Source organism: Malurus melanocephalus, unplaced genomic scaffold (genome assembly GCF_030028575.1).
Source record: "Malurus melanocephalus ecotype Western Australia unplaced genomic scaffold, MMel_1.1 scaffold_178, whole genome shotgun sequence".
NCBI lineage: Eukaryota > Metazoa > Chordata > Aves > Passeriformes > Maluridae > Malurus > Malurus melanocephalus.
In genome coordinates this window covers 482,195-496,349 of record NW_026623410.1, presented here as the reverse complement: position 1 = coordinate 496,349, position 14,155 = coordinate 482,195, and the positions used below count along the sequence as shown (strand labels likewise).

At 39.8% G+C, this 14,155-nt stretch overlaps 1 protein-coding gene across 1 annotated transcript in view; it reads right to left on the bottom strand.

Annotated features, from left to right (window-relative positions):
* DNM3 (dynamin 3) overlaps window positions 1-14,155 on the bottom strand; it is a 169,678-nt gene that overhangs the window by 62,943 nt on the left and 92,580 nt on the right. Inside the window, exon 15 of the mRNA XM_057372765.1 lies at window positions 2,214-2,323. Within this exon, the coding sequence (XP_057228748.1) occupies window positions 2,214-2,323 (110 nt within the window). The remainder of the gene's footprint in view (window positions 1-2,213; window positions 2,324-14,155) is intronic.

The following is a 14,155-nucleotide window of genomic DNA, read 5'->3' as shown; positions in this document are numbered from 1 at the left end:
GCCAACCAGAAACTAAGTTAATTTTTTGATGTGATCTTTGAAAAGCAAGCCATACTCAATCATACCCCCATCAGAAATCAATGGATTACCATAAAGTAAAGCAACAATAAGACTMCATATTTCAATGTATCTTTATCAATTCCCTATTTCAGTTTCCTTAAGAATTTGGGATACAGGACAGAGTCCCCAGCCAGATCACTCTACTCAAGAACCAATATTCCTGTTTTTGCTGACACTTCTATGAATTTAGGATTCAGTGGAAAGTGATACTGATCTTGTTTTGATCAATTTGTGCCAGGAGGCAGATTTTTGGAAGTATCAAAAATCAGCTGTTTTACAGTAATAGATAACTGCTGTTTTAATTAGAATTTAAAAAAAACAAAACAAACTTTTTCAAAAACAATTTCTGCCTCCGGTAAAGCTGAAAGACTTCTCCATGATCTGCCTCTCCCAAGGCAAAGGTATTTTGTGGTCTTATTGCTGTGCTGTCATGTCTTAACATGCCCATGTGGACATCAGGATGTTTTTAGAGCAGCTTGCAGAGCCTGCAGGGTCTCCGAAGAGCCCAAAGAGGCAGGGCTATTACAGACATGGCAAACATTTTAGACATCTGATTTTGAAATCCTCGCTGTCTAGTATGGATAAATATCAAGTGAATGTCCAGCTATGTATCACCCAAATAAATCCCAAACTTGCCAATGGAAATGTTGCTCTCAGATTTTCACAGCAGTTTGATGATTAATATTAAAGATGATGACAATATTCAAAGCCATTAGCCAAACCAAAGGAGAAACAATGAGCTAAAATTAACAAATTTCTCGTKAAAGTAAGTTAATATGTACAGCTGATAGCAAGCCACCAGGACAAAGTCACCTTTCCTGACAGATGTACATACAGCACTGGGATGATCCACACATAACTACAGAAATCATCAGGATTATATTCATTTCCAGCATCTAAAGATCATTTATGTTTTTAGGAACGTGAAAAGCTTTTCAAAGCTTTTTTTCTGTGCTCCAGAAATGCGACTGGCYAAGCATTTGAAATGTTATTCCCAGCCAGTATGTGTGTGACACACTTTGAAAGGGCATCTCCTGGCAGACCATGTCCACTGCAGGCTGGCTGAGGTGTCAGAAGATGGAGGCAAAGCCTTCCTGGGGTAGTTCAGAGTAAGACTCACATTGTGTCCTTGCATTTCTGGAGTCAGCAGAAATTTGACAGCTCAGAATCTCGTGCTTTGCTTTTTCTTTGCAGCAGAGAGGTGCATTCCTCACATCTGAAAGTTCTGGCCACTATTTCAGGCCAAACAGTTGGATCTGCAGTGAGYCGCATCCAACCCTCATCATCTTGAACATCTGAAGGTAATGCCAAACTTTGGTGATGTGAGGGATTAGCAGGTGTGAAGGAACTTAGCAGAAGAGGGAAACAAGATCTTCTACCCATGGCATCCCTACAATTCAATTTACTTATTTTCCTGAAGAAGAACTTACAGAAATTGTCCCTTACCTGCTAAAATGCAATTCAACTGACTACAAATGCAATTCTCCTCAATTAAAAAAAAAATTACATGTCACTTTCCCATGTTTTGTAACATTTTCTTGCCTTGCATGTGCACAGTAATCTGAACTGGCTGTGTATCAGAAGTAGCTTCTGTAGAGCAATCACACCACTTAAAACAGAGGATGAAGTTTGAGAGGAGAAGTGTGGGGCAAAAACTAAAAAGCAAATATTCTATTAATCAGAGAAGAAGAGGAATCTCATTTTTCTCCATTCAGCAGTGTTTAAACCCAAACAAACAATCAAATGAATCCCAAGATTAATGACAGCCAAGATTTTCCACTGGAGAAAGTGAAAAGTAATGACGCTCTTGTGATTTACACCAGTTGAATCTGGTCACAAGGTACAAAAGTCATGAATGTTTTGGTAAGCCTAGGTGACTGCCAAATAAAACAAAAATAGGATCAGGAGATGATTATTCAGCCACATGGAAGAACTGGATGACTCAACGTGGAACTGTTTCACCCCACGAGTGGCTTGGAGGACACCAACCCTCATCCCATGGTTATGCAACAGCAAAGGAGGGGATAAATCGAGAATATCAAGGTTTTGTCTACTCAACATGGTGGAAATAACAGAATTGCACTGACAGTGATCAAAATGCTCAGCTAGCTACCATTTTATAGAAGTATTTGCAGAATAGCACAATTACTTACCTCTGCTCTGTGTTAAAYAATGCAAAGATGTGTTTGCTGGACATAAAGCTCTTTTCAACATCTCGCACTTTCAAGTTGTCCAAAGGCAGCATATACTTCTTCTCTTTTTCCTAGAAAAAAATGGATTAAAACAACACTGTGTGAGAAGTCTCAATGCAGCCTGATGTCAGCAAGCTCTGTTCGGTTGGTAATAACCTTGGTACGTTTGTTATCATAAGGAAATACCCAAAATTTAAATGTCTGCTTATCTTTCATAGATCTACCTGCAAGAGAAATGAAACCTCAGTTTCAGTTGTTTTTCACTGATCCTTTTAAAACATTTCATAACAACAAAAAAAAAAGGTTCACCTCAAACACATAAACATCTACATTTGTTATTCTTCATTCCTCTGAATTCTAAAAAAGCAAGGGTTGGACTTAACTAAAATGAAAGTTTCTGATCACTGAAGAACTCTTCTAGGTCTGCACAGCAACTGAAGTAACTGGTGACATAAAGTTTATCTCTACTTTACATTACAAATAACAATTATTTAAGCATGACATTCAATAAACCCACAGATAAATTTTCATTCTGCTAGTGAAAAATACAAAACCCATATGAAAAATCAAAATAATATCATTATCAAAATTTTATATTGTACCACATGCCCTGACACCTCAATAAACCATGGCACCAAGTGCCACATCCAATCTCTYTAAACACATCCAGGGATGGTGACTCCACCACCTCCCTGGGCAGCCCATTCCAATGCTTTATAATTTTTTTCTGTAAAGAATTTTTTTCTAATATCCAACTCTGGAAAAACTCACACTCAGTCTGAGTCAAAATCAGACTCAAACCAGCTTATTTTGCCAGATAGGAATGATCTCCTCACTCTTGCTGTAGCCAACTCGTTTTACAATTTCATCACAAACCTCATTTACAGCACAATCACTGTAATTTCACCTTCTCCAGGTTTCTTACTTCCTGCCACTCCCCATAAAGGACTAATAAAACTGCAGAGGTAATTTTTATGTCAGAAGAAAAAAAACATTGAGATTATTAGCTGTTTCCATTGTGTTAAACTTCCTTAAGTCCTCACAGTGATGGATAAACTGAAGCAAACATCTCCAGTTTGCTTTGCAAACACACCAGATGTTAAATAGAAGGATCTAAAGACAATGGGTGACATCTACATCCTCAATGCTCTCATTCTGGGCTCGCATATCACGATAACTCTGCTGACAGGGGATTAACACAGACCAGTTTAACAGCTTCTAAAAGCCATTAAGGTACTGTTAAGGCTGATACCACTACTGTGGCAGCAATGAGTGCAGAGAGACTTTATACCTTGGAATTTGTCCAGATACTAAATGGAGTTTTTGTGAATTTGGCTAGCCAACGGCCTTACAGAATTTCAATAAATCACCAAAGTTRGAGAGCTTAGGATTCTTTTACAGTCCCTTATCAGCCAACATGAAGCAAGGCTGACTCATCTCTGCCCAGCCACCACCAGAGCCAGCTGTAAAACCCAGCACCACTGCACTTCCTGAAATGCTCTGGACTGGGACAACACTTATGGGGTTGGCTCAAGTAAGAAATACMATGGGATAACAGTTTATTGCATGCCACGAGACAGGACAAAGGGACAAACCAAACCAGGACTCATTCTTCTCAATATGTGCTTCCCAGAATACACCAAGCAACTTCCAGTGCACAGAAGTGGAAGATRTCCTGGCTGGGTTGAATGTGTGTTCTGTGAGGGCAGATGCAATTCATCTTGGCTGAGCTTCAGCAGATTGCAAAACTAAGCTGGATGAGAAAGGCCCTAAGAGTGAAACTATAAAAATACAGTGACAGGGCCAACAACGGCTCACTTTCCTAGACAGCCTCATACCAGGCCTCAGGAGAGGAAAAAGCAGATTTCAAAAGCCCTTCTGGAAAAGCACAGTTTCTCTTGTTGTTGAGTACAAAGGTTATTAAATTCAGTGTATTACATTAAAATACCTGATGGGTTTTGAAACTGCCTCTAGTCTAACCATCCTAGAAATTATTACTCACAAAACATACATACATACATATGTACATTCTTCACACTCTCATCTAACAACGTGAAGAAGTCTAGTTTTGTGCCACTCTCTAGCTGTTTATCACAGTTCATATCCATATTTTGCTTCCAGAGAATGTGCATTATCTGAAGCCTTGGGGTTCTCCCTGCAGGGACTGYACACTATCATCCACTCAGAAAGAATTACCACTGAGATAAATTAAAGTAAGCCAATAAAAAATAAATAATAGTAAATGACACTAAACAAAGAACTTACAGATCAGATATTTATGTATGAAAATTAGAAGWACACTGTCCTGTAATACTGATTTTTACTGATACAATGTTTTGCTATTATAAATATGTCCTAAATAGTAAAGTAAATAAAGGGATAACAATGCCTCAGCTTTGCTGCCACAACAAAGCAACACACACTTGAAAAAAATATTCAAGCATATATTAAGCTTTTATATATTAATTTCATATTCAAGTATATTTCTATATTAATTTATATTAATTTATTCAATATATAATAATATATTAAAATTGCTAAAAAGCAATTTTTTTCTTTCAAGTGAAAGCTGGACTGCATGGCAATATAGGGAACTTCATATTCTATTTCAATTTTTTCTTTAAAACTTATCTTTCAGTGTTACGGAATATACTCATCATGATTTACTATTCAATTACTGAATTTAGGAAGTTTCTGATAGTGTTTGTTCTGACAGACACTATTTACTGACAAACCAAGCAACCACAGATGAATAAAAATAGAAACTGATGAAAAAACTATACCAAGAATCTGATTGTCTAAACAAAAATTCCACAAGCAGAAAAGTTATACAAATGTTTGATGCCAAACTGTGAGAAAGTGTTTCTTCTGCAGCCACCAGGAAAAAGGAAATGCCTACTGAAGGCTAAGAAGTGGTTGGTATTTATTTACATGGCCTCCTACCCACATGCTGAGACAGGGCAGTTTCCAAGAAAGGGAAATCACAGGGTGCCTGTGCTTGTGGCAAACACAGACAGCATGTCACATAGGAGAGATCAGAGCTAAATACTGCTTAATTCCAGGAGAAAGGTATTACTGTGACATCAAAGTGTGGCAGCAAAAATCAGGGCAATTTTTTTCCCTCCAAAGTGGGGGAAAATGTACAGAAATGGAGAATGAGCTAATTCAACAGCAGATGAGCCCAACATTTCAGCCTAATCTCAATTAATATTATGTTATGGTGGGGCAAAAAAACCTCMAACCAGGACTGTTTGCACATGTTTCCCATCCTGAGAAGCTGACAGCATAAGCAACAGGGAATGCATGAAGCCTGGGAGGAATGGGGCTAGGCACACTTCAGCGAGTGACTACATGCACATAACTGTGGGTCCAGTTTGTCCCCCTCAGCATTTGTTCTTTTTTATTTATAGATTTTTATTTTTATAAAGGGGCAGAGAACTTAAGCGTGACATGAGGGGAAAAACCAGCACATGCTGATCTCACGTAGAGACTTTGCCTCTCTTTTTCCAGAGTAGAGGAGAAGAAGGAAAAAGTGGGAGGTAGAATGGCCCATTCCTGTCCCTGTGACATGAAAAAAATTCCCCATACTCCACCTTAGAAAAACAAACGAACCTGCTGGCCTGGGGAGGCCTTCCCACCCTGGAGACGATGTTTCACCACTCGTGGCCATAAGTAGCACTCACATCCTTAATGGACTAGTTCTGTTCTCCGACAGGCGAGTGAGCTGCCAGGAACTGACAGCATGATGTAAATATGCCATATTACAACTGCCCCTTCCTTCTGCACTGTTTAAATGAACTAAAAATAAATATTGCTCAAGTCCAAAATGGCACAAGGGATACAAAAAATACAACAGCAGTTCCCCTTCCCCCAGCAGGRTCTCAGCCAGCACTTCCAGGCTAATGAACTCCATTGCATTTTCAGCCAGGGGCAGAAACMGCTTCAAAAAGCATTTTGTGCTTTTGGAACTTTCAGGCTCAGTCAAAACAGCAACAGAAACCTTGGACACAAAGTCAGCAAACTGGATGATAAGGGGAACAGAATTCCTTTGCTTCRAAGAAAAGAGATTGTTCAATTACTTCAGTTTCTTCCAGTTATCAAAGGTGACTCGCTTTCGTCACTTCAGGATGGCGACGGCGCAGCAGCAGCACAGGCTCTGCTCCCCAAGAGAAGAGAAGCAAATGCAGGACAATTCAAACACACGATGCTCAGGTTCTGAAATGCAGGACTGAGCTGAGTGTTGGCTCAAYTGCACTTTCAGCTGCATCAAGAGAATTAAATCGGTTTGCTCACCATTTAGTACTGCTTTTTAGAAGACCAGCTTCAAAATGGAGGGTCATGACACCAAACAAAACCTGTCCATGCTGACTTTGGGGACAGATTTTCAAAGAAACCAAGCTCCCAACTGGAAGTACAGCCATACTGGAAAGGCTGGAACAAAAACTGGTTTAGAGCAGAATTCATGYTCTGCATCAGTTGTACTGAGAGCAGAAATCTCTTGAGTATTTACTGTGCAATGAGAGCAAACACAGGTATGCACAAAATGCTTCTCTTATTAATATGWGGCATTAACAAGTATTAGGCATTAATAACACAAAACAGTGAATTGCTGTAAAAACATAGACTGAGGAAAGACAGCTTTGGAATAAAACTTGGGAACAGGAGATAAAAAACTTGCCATTTCTGCCTCTGGGCTAGATTTCCAGACTGACACTGTGCTCTCTGTACTTGTTTCTSCATTAATACTCAGGGCAAATACTTACCTGACTCACAGGCATCATGCTCAACCTTGTTTCTGCCAGCAGCCAGTGATGGCAGGGCAGCATTAAATATCCTGCAATCGGGGCTCTAAAATGTGTAGGTGGAACACACAAGCCAAGCAACTCTTTGGCAAAGCAGTTAAGCAGCAGAGGCAGAAAATAAACCCAAACCAAAGACGTTCTACAGTACTCTACTATTTGATGTGGCCACATCAGTACCCACACTCTACAGAGACACAAGAAGCTTTAGCTTGTGAACCTGCTGAGCCAGAGTGATCTGTGTTAAAGAAAGAAGAAAAATAATAGGAAGTGTAAGGAAATGCTGGTGGTCTATGTTGGTTTACTCCCCAAAAAGGAAAGGCTCAGACTTGTTTACACCTCGGACCTCTGACTGCTAGTGCAAACAGCCTACTCTGTGGCAATTAATGAAAGTGAAAACCATTAAGATGCCTTATAACAATCTCTATAGTATTCAAATCAATATCCAAGAGTTTACCATACTCTTACTTTAAATACACCCAAGAGAATTTTACTGTGTTTATATTTCAGTTCATATTTYTCTCTCAATTGACAAAGCCACACAGCATCTTCACAATGGTCTCTGCTTCACCACACTTGGCTTTAAAGCATACTCTGAAAAATGAAGCATGAGATTCTCAGACACTACTGCAAAATTCTGAAGAAAAACAAAGCAAGTTATTTTATTACAGACAATTTAGCGGTGTGGAATTCAGGCTTGAGCATGCTCCTGGGTACAGATGTAGAAAACATAATTCTAATGTGTCTATAAAATGAAGTAGGAGCTGCTTTACCAGAAAAGCAATGCATACATAAATATTCTAACGTTTTTATGGAAAGCATGSAAAACAATACTTAATAAGTTGCAGATGATAACATGTTCCTTCCATCTATGCACCTCTTCCCTCCAGTCTTCTACAGTCAACTCCAAATTGAAAWTCTCATGACAAAAATGTGACAACAGCTCAGGCTGATAAGCCGGGCTGTTAGAAGAACAGAGCCTATGGCCCAGAGTTTATATTCCTTCAATCTTACAAGCCTTTATCTTTTACCATGGTCAAAAGAGTGAGTTTCTTATACAAATCAAAGCTGAAAATGGCAAACCTGAAACCATAGCTGAAAGATCTCCTGATGGAATCAAATTACTTCAGGTTTCAGTTATTATCTTTCTATATTTTGTATTTATACTATCTTTTTCAGACAATTGTGTACTTCTGGCACTTGCAATTTTTTCCAAACTTTTGGTATCTTTTTCCACAACATATTATTAAAAAAATTTAAAAGACTAGTTATATATCTGCTGTTTCTTCAGAATTCAACTATGARACTAAACTTGGTGCTAATGTTAAATCAGTCATTAATCTGGCCTTATCATTCATTTTACAGAGTGTCACTCATTTCCCACASTGGTTTTCTCTCATAAGAACCAGTAATACATTTGTTTCTGCACTTCTCTTTTGCCCTAAGTTCTTTAGGAATAGAAAGACGAGAGTTCATAACTCTGCACATGAAATACTTCAACAAGAAGTATTGGTCACTGGTTCTTCCTTGAAAGCTGTTTGCTATCCTACATTTCAAGACTTCCCAGAAGGTCACCAGTATAGGCTGTCTCTACAGGACTATTTTGCAGCTTGGGTTTCCAGCTTTAAYTGAGATTTCCAGGGAGCTGAAGCTGCAGTTTGCATTCCTAAAGCACACACCAAAGCAGAACCTCAAAACCCAGCTGCTCAGAGCCAGGCAACCCCAAATTCCTCCTTCTCCTTGCCTGGAAGAGGATGGGCACAGAATCCTTGGGGAGTGCTGTGCTGAACAACCAAGCTGGCATTGAAGTGAGAGCTGACACTGCTGTACCAGGTTAATTCCATGGATTTGCTGCCTGCACRGCAGTCCTCACGTTATACTACCCAGACAAACACCTCTCCCACTGTCCATCACTCATTTCCCTCAATAATGAGGCRTGGCTGACTCAGCATCCCATTGCAGTAGTGCCGAGTCTGAATGGCTGGACTAAATATAAAAATCTTACTAAAAAAAAAATCTAACAATTTCACTGGCACTCCCCTCTACCTTTACATAATCAGTGCATCAAACACRAGTAGAACAGTTTCTGGAATATGTAACAAATTCAGTATGATTTAAGTTTGCCCCTCTCCAAAAGAGGTGTTTATTATCACAAGTGAAGGRCTGGTCTTTTCACTGGTCTGTGCTGTCAGTAAAAGGATCAATCTGAGAAAGGGCCTGATGAAGAGGAAATCTCTGTTTAGCTCCTATTAGTTAGGATCTTGAAAGGTCATTTTGAATTTGGGAAATCTTGTCTGGGAAAGAAGCCAGCAATTCCTCTGAACTGAAGTGATGCTGGCATTTAAAACTGAGAGAAAGAAAGCCCTGACTGATGAACCAGTGACAGTCTGGAAAAATTCTGCTGGATGCGTCAAGTGGCTGCCCTGAAGGTAGAGGGGGATAAACGTATCTTCTGACCTTTTTATCCYTTGCTATGAAGCCTGCCTAGGACAGCTTGTTTTTCTCTGCTGGTGCTCAAGTTTTTGTTTTTCACTCCTCACCTACTGCAGATCATCCAAAAACCACAGCAGTTTGTGGGAGCAATAGTGAAGGATGAAGGGCTTTGGAGCAGCACGCCTGTGCTGGCAGAGGGACAATGCCACAGCAGGGTCTGCAAGATCAGGCTTCTCAGTTGGGTACAGCTTTTCATTAACAATTTTGGTTATTACCGATATGTACATGTGTGTGTGTGTGTGTGTGTGTATGTGTAAAAATACTATGTTATATATATAGTTGTATACTTGGTGGTAGGATATTTTTTTATTTACAGAAAAAACAAAATTCTTGAATTCTATTCTGTATGAATAGAAGTGCAGCTCAGATGTCAGCYTTGAGAAAGTGATGGTCTGGGTGGATGAACCTCTCCAGTTGGAACGATCCCTTGCATTAGGAATATTAAGATAATACTGAAAACACCCAATAAGTTGCACGGTATTTTCAGCTTCCTCAATGCCCTTAACTTGTAGATAGAAAGAGAACATTTCATTTATAAGCCTCCTGAAATTCCTTGGTAGGCATTTGAAGAAGATGCACCTTTGATACAGTACCTTTTCTTCTGCTGGAAAGGCATTTCTTAAAACTCCCCTGGCTTTTGTATCCATTTCAGCTTCTATAAAGTGAATCCTAGAAAAGCTCAAAAGTGAATCCTAGAAAAGCTCAAACTCAGGAAGTCACCAGAGACCTTTCCCTGGGTACCAACTGAAGCATCTCCACAGACGCTAGATCTTTTGTGTATGCAGAAAAAAGACCTTTTTCTGCAAAATGTAAAATATAAATATGCAATTACATAATTATGTAAAAAACATTAAGCAGGATTTTCCTGAGGCGATGCATCTGTCTCTGCAGGACTTCTAAAGATGCAACATAATGCGCACACACAAATTAGTTCATGGCATTTATGCTGCCCTACTTGCTTGTTATCATTAAAAGCTTTCAGACAGCAATCAATTTCACTGTGGTGGAGATTACTGCAAAATGCATTAAGAAGTTCACGCCTGTGGCAATGGTCACTGAAAATATTTTGGAAAGCATCCCAGAAGTATAAGACTTTTTCCAGACATCCGAGAGAAACTCTGCTGTGACAGAGCTTCTGGTGTCAAGACTTCTCCCCCAGCACCCCTCCTTTTTAGTTGGGTTTTTTTTTTCTTTCTTTTTTTAATAGCAGCATTTTTTTGAAAGGTACATTTCAGTTTTTTCCTTTTTTTTTTTAATTTATCCAAGATACTTTGGTCATGGAAAACATTCACTCCTGAGACAACTGTCTGAACCTATCTCTTACTTGCTCTACATAACATGTATAAATGTACTCTAGTTTCTTAATTTCATGAAAGAAAAACTGTTGAATTATAACAAGAATGATAAAATCCCACGCTTACTCCATTTCAAGAGCATTTTTRAGGGCTTTTTTGTAAAAGAAGTAGCCCAGAGGATGTTCCTATAACAAATAAACAAACTGAATACACCATAACCACCAAGCACTACTCAACTTCATATCAAGAACATTACCTTCAAATGCTAAGTGACATTATGCTATCAAATCTTCAAGGGAAGGTTTTGAGAAGTGGCTCTGAATTTCTGAAAGATATTCTAAAATAATTACAGAGATKTGCTGGAAAACCTGCAGCCCTCTGTCCTTGGAAATCAGTATTAGATTGAAATCTCCTTAGAAATATTCATCAGGAAGGCTGTTTGCGTGAAGCTGTCCCAGACTGAAGCACTCCTGAAGTTCATAGCCAAAGCTGTTCCTCAAACTGACCTTAAATTGTCTTATTCTCTTACCCTCCAAAGCCAGAAGCCACCTCTGAATGTAYATCACCTGCCCGTAGGTACTGGAATGTGAATGGGGATTGCAAAGTTCATAATCTGCAAACCYTGAACAATAACTCAACTCAGAAAAATGAACCTGACAAACAGGGGCATGGGAATGTAGAAAAAAAAATGGTTACCAGAACAACACAGAAAATAGTAAATTTTTTCCTAAAAGCCAATTTTAATCTCCCCTGGTTCAGCTTGAGGCCATTTCGTCTTGCCTTGCTGGTTGTCTGGGAGAAGAGACCAACCCCACCTGGCTACAGCCTTTTCCACACAGTGGTAGGGAGCAATAAGATCATCTCCGAGCCTCCTCTTCTCCAGACGGAGCCACCCCAGATCCCTCAGCCTTTCCTCATATGATTTGGGCTCTCTCACCATCTTTGTTGCCCTTCTCTGGACTCCATCCAAGTCACTGTCACTAAGAAAAGTGACTACAAGGTGCCAGGCAGTGCTGGTTTCCTACTGACCCCTACCACCAGGAYTATGTGCAGAGGGAAATGTATGTAGGAGAGATGCCAAACATGGCCCTTTTCAATCTGTAGATGCCACGTATTACATGAAAACAACCAAGTGCTCACCCCCAAGCAGCTCTTTCCTGATAAATGTATGTTAGTTTGTCACACACAGAAGTGTGTYCCACAAAGGACACTGGACACATTGCAAATCATTTTGATTGTGCTGCTCAGCTGTRGCTTGCAGCAGAATACAGAAAGCAGAGATACTGTTCTAGCATCACCCCAAGGGAGAGTATGCCAACCRTACGGCACACCTTGGAAACATTCACCTGAAACAGAGGGACAAACTCCTTGACCATGTGCTCCCTTTTGAAGACCACGGCAGATGCTGAACTCGGGCAGATACCTCAGCAGGAGGTACCAGGCTTTGGGGAAGCTCACAGCACCACCCCAGGAAGGATAGAGACATCCTCAAACCGAAATAACTACACTGTTGAARCATTGTCACTGCCCTTTCACATGTGATAGCATAACTTCATTAATTTATTGACAGRTGACATTTGTCAGTTCCATACAAGCCTACCTTTGTGCCCTAGCTGAATCACAGGGACAGGATAACACCCCTAACACCAAAGCCTTAGAGACTCGCCATCCTTGGCACTGCAGACCCAGAGCAGGCTGTGCAACATCCAGAACAGATCATGCAAAGCCACCCTTGCAGCCAGCTCAAGCACAAACAGGCAACCAAACACTGTGCAAGCACAAACAGCACATCTTCAGTCATGTGGTATCAGTTTCCCTATGTCAGAGGCCACAGGCAGAAGTTTGTGCTAAGAGGCAGATCGTGCACTGTGACAACCAAGACCTAGGAACAAAGCCGGACTGCCACTGTGCACYGCGAGAGTGCTGAAGTCAGGAGACAACATCTGGGATGTTTCTGTCTGCCAGACTCATTTTAASCAAGCAGCAACAAACTCTCAGCCAAGCAGAGACTCCATCATCATTGCTGTGAGCGACAAGCACAAAAACTGGGCAATGAGAGTGTCTCTCAAGAGTATTGACACCTGGGAAGGAGGCATTTCCCCTGCTTTTGTATGGTGGATGAAGTCTTCAGTAACTGCCAGATTAAGAATCTTGCATTTAGATTCTTTGGCTATCACAAAATAACAACTTTACTAATAATTCAAGGGCATTGTTAATAGTTTTTCTACTTTTCTCCGTATCTCTTCCAACCCAAACTAATGCCAAACCTTGTCTTTTCTTGCAATGACATTTAAAAATATGACATTTCTCCTCTGTATAAAATAACATCATCTTTAAAGAATTCCAGTTCTCCCATGTCTGGATTCCTGCAATCAAGTACTACTCTGATTCATACCTAACACCCTCTTTTATTTCATGCTGTTTGCTTAGGGAGGAAAATACAGATTGAATACACCATTGTGTARCCTAGAAGTTGTGTTAAGATGACAAACACCTGCATTTACTTAATCATCTTTGTTAAGATACTGTCAGTTGGCCTTCCCAAGAGCATAATTAGGAGAGGAACTCTTTCATATGGAAAAAAACCCCAACTTCTAACCAATGATCACAAGAGCTGTAAGAACTGTCTTCATCATGCTCCAAAAATTTGTAACATGCAGCTTGGATAGCTATTGTTGGTGAAGTGATATTATGAAAATAAGAGTTTGAAAGAGTCAATAAAAAAGGTGTAAATTTTTGCTTCAGCAACACTGTCTACACATGCTTAACCTCAGCTGTTTCAAAGAATCCACAAAAGGTACAGTGCCTTAGAAAGTCTCCAGTAGCCTGAGAACTCCAAACAAACAATTGTAATACAAAAAGCAATGATACTGCAAACACAGAAGACAAAAAAAAAGGTGTATTGAAATCCCAAAGTTGAAACACGCCTGCAAAAATGTTGAATATTTACAGTATGAGGCTCTACTACGGACAAGGAAGATGAACACCRCTGCTCCTCTGGAAGAAAGGAAAATATTTACTATGCAGCACTTCCTCAACAGTGTAAGGCTTTATCAATGCTGACTCAAAATTTTGGAGACTATCAATTTGCTGGCCCTAGATTTACAGGACACTGTTACTTTTGTAAAGAATCACTGCAGCGTACGTACACTATTTCTACATAGCACTGACATACAGCACTGAATTCCCAGACAGTCTGTCAAAGTTCTGGGCAGGAAACCAAATTCCATGGTTTTTTCTTTTTTTTCTTTAAACACTATGTCAAAACACCCCTATTACTCATTACTTGTGCTTTGAAAGATATACTCCATTACTT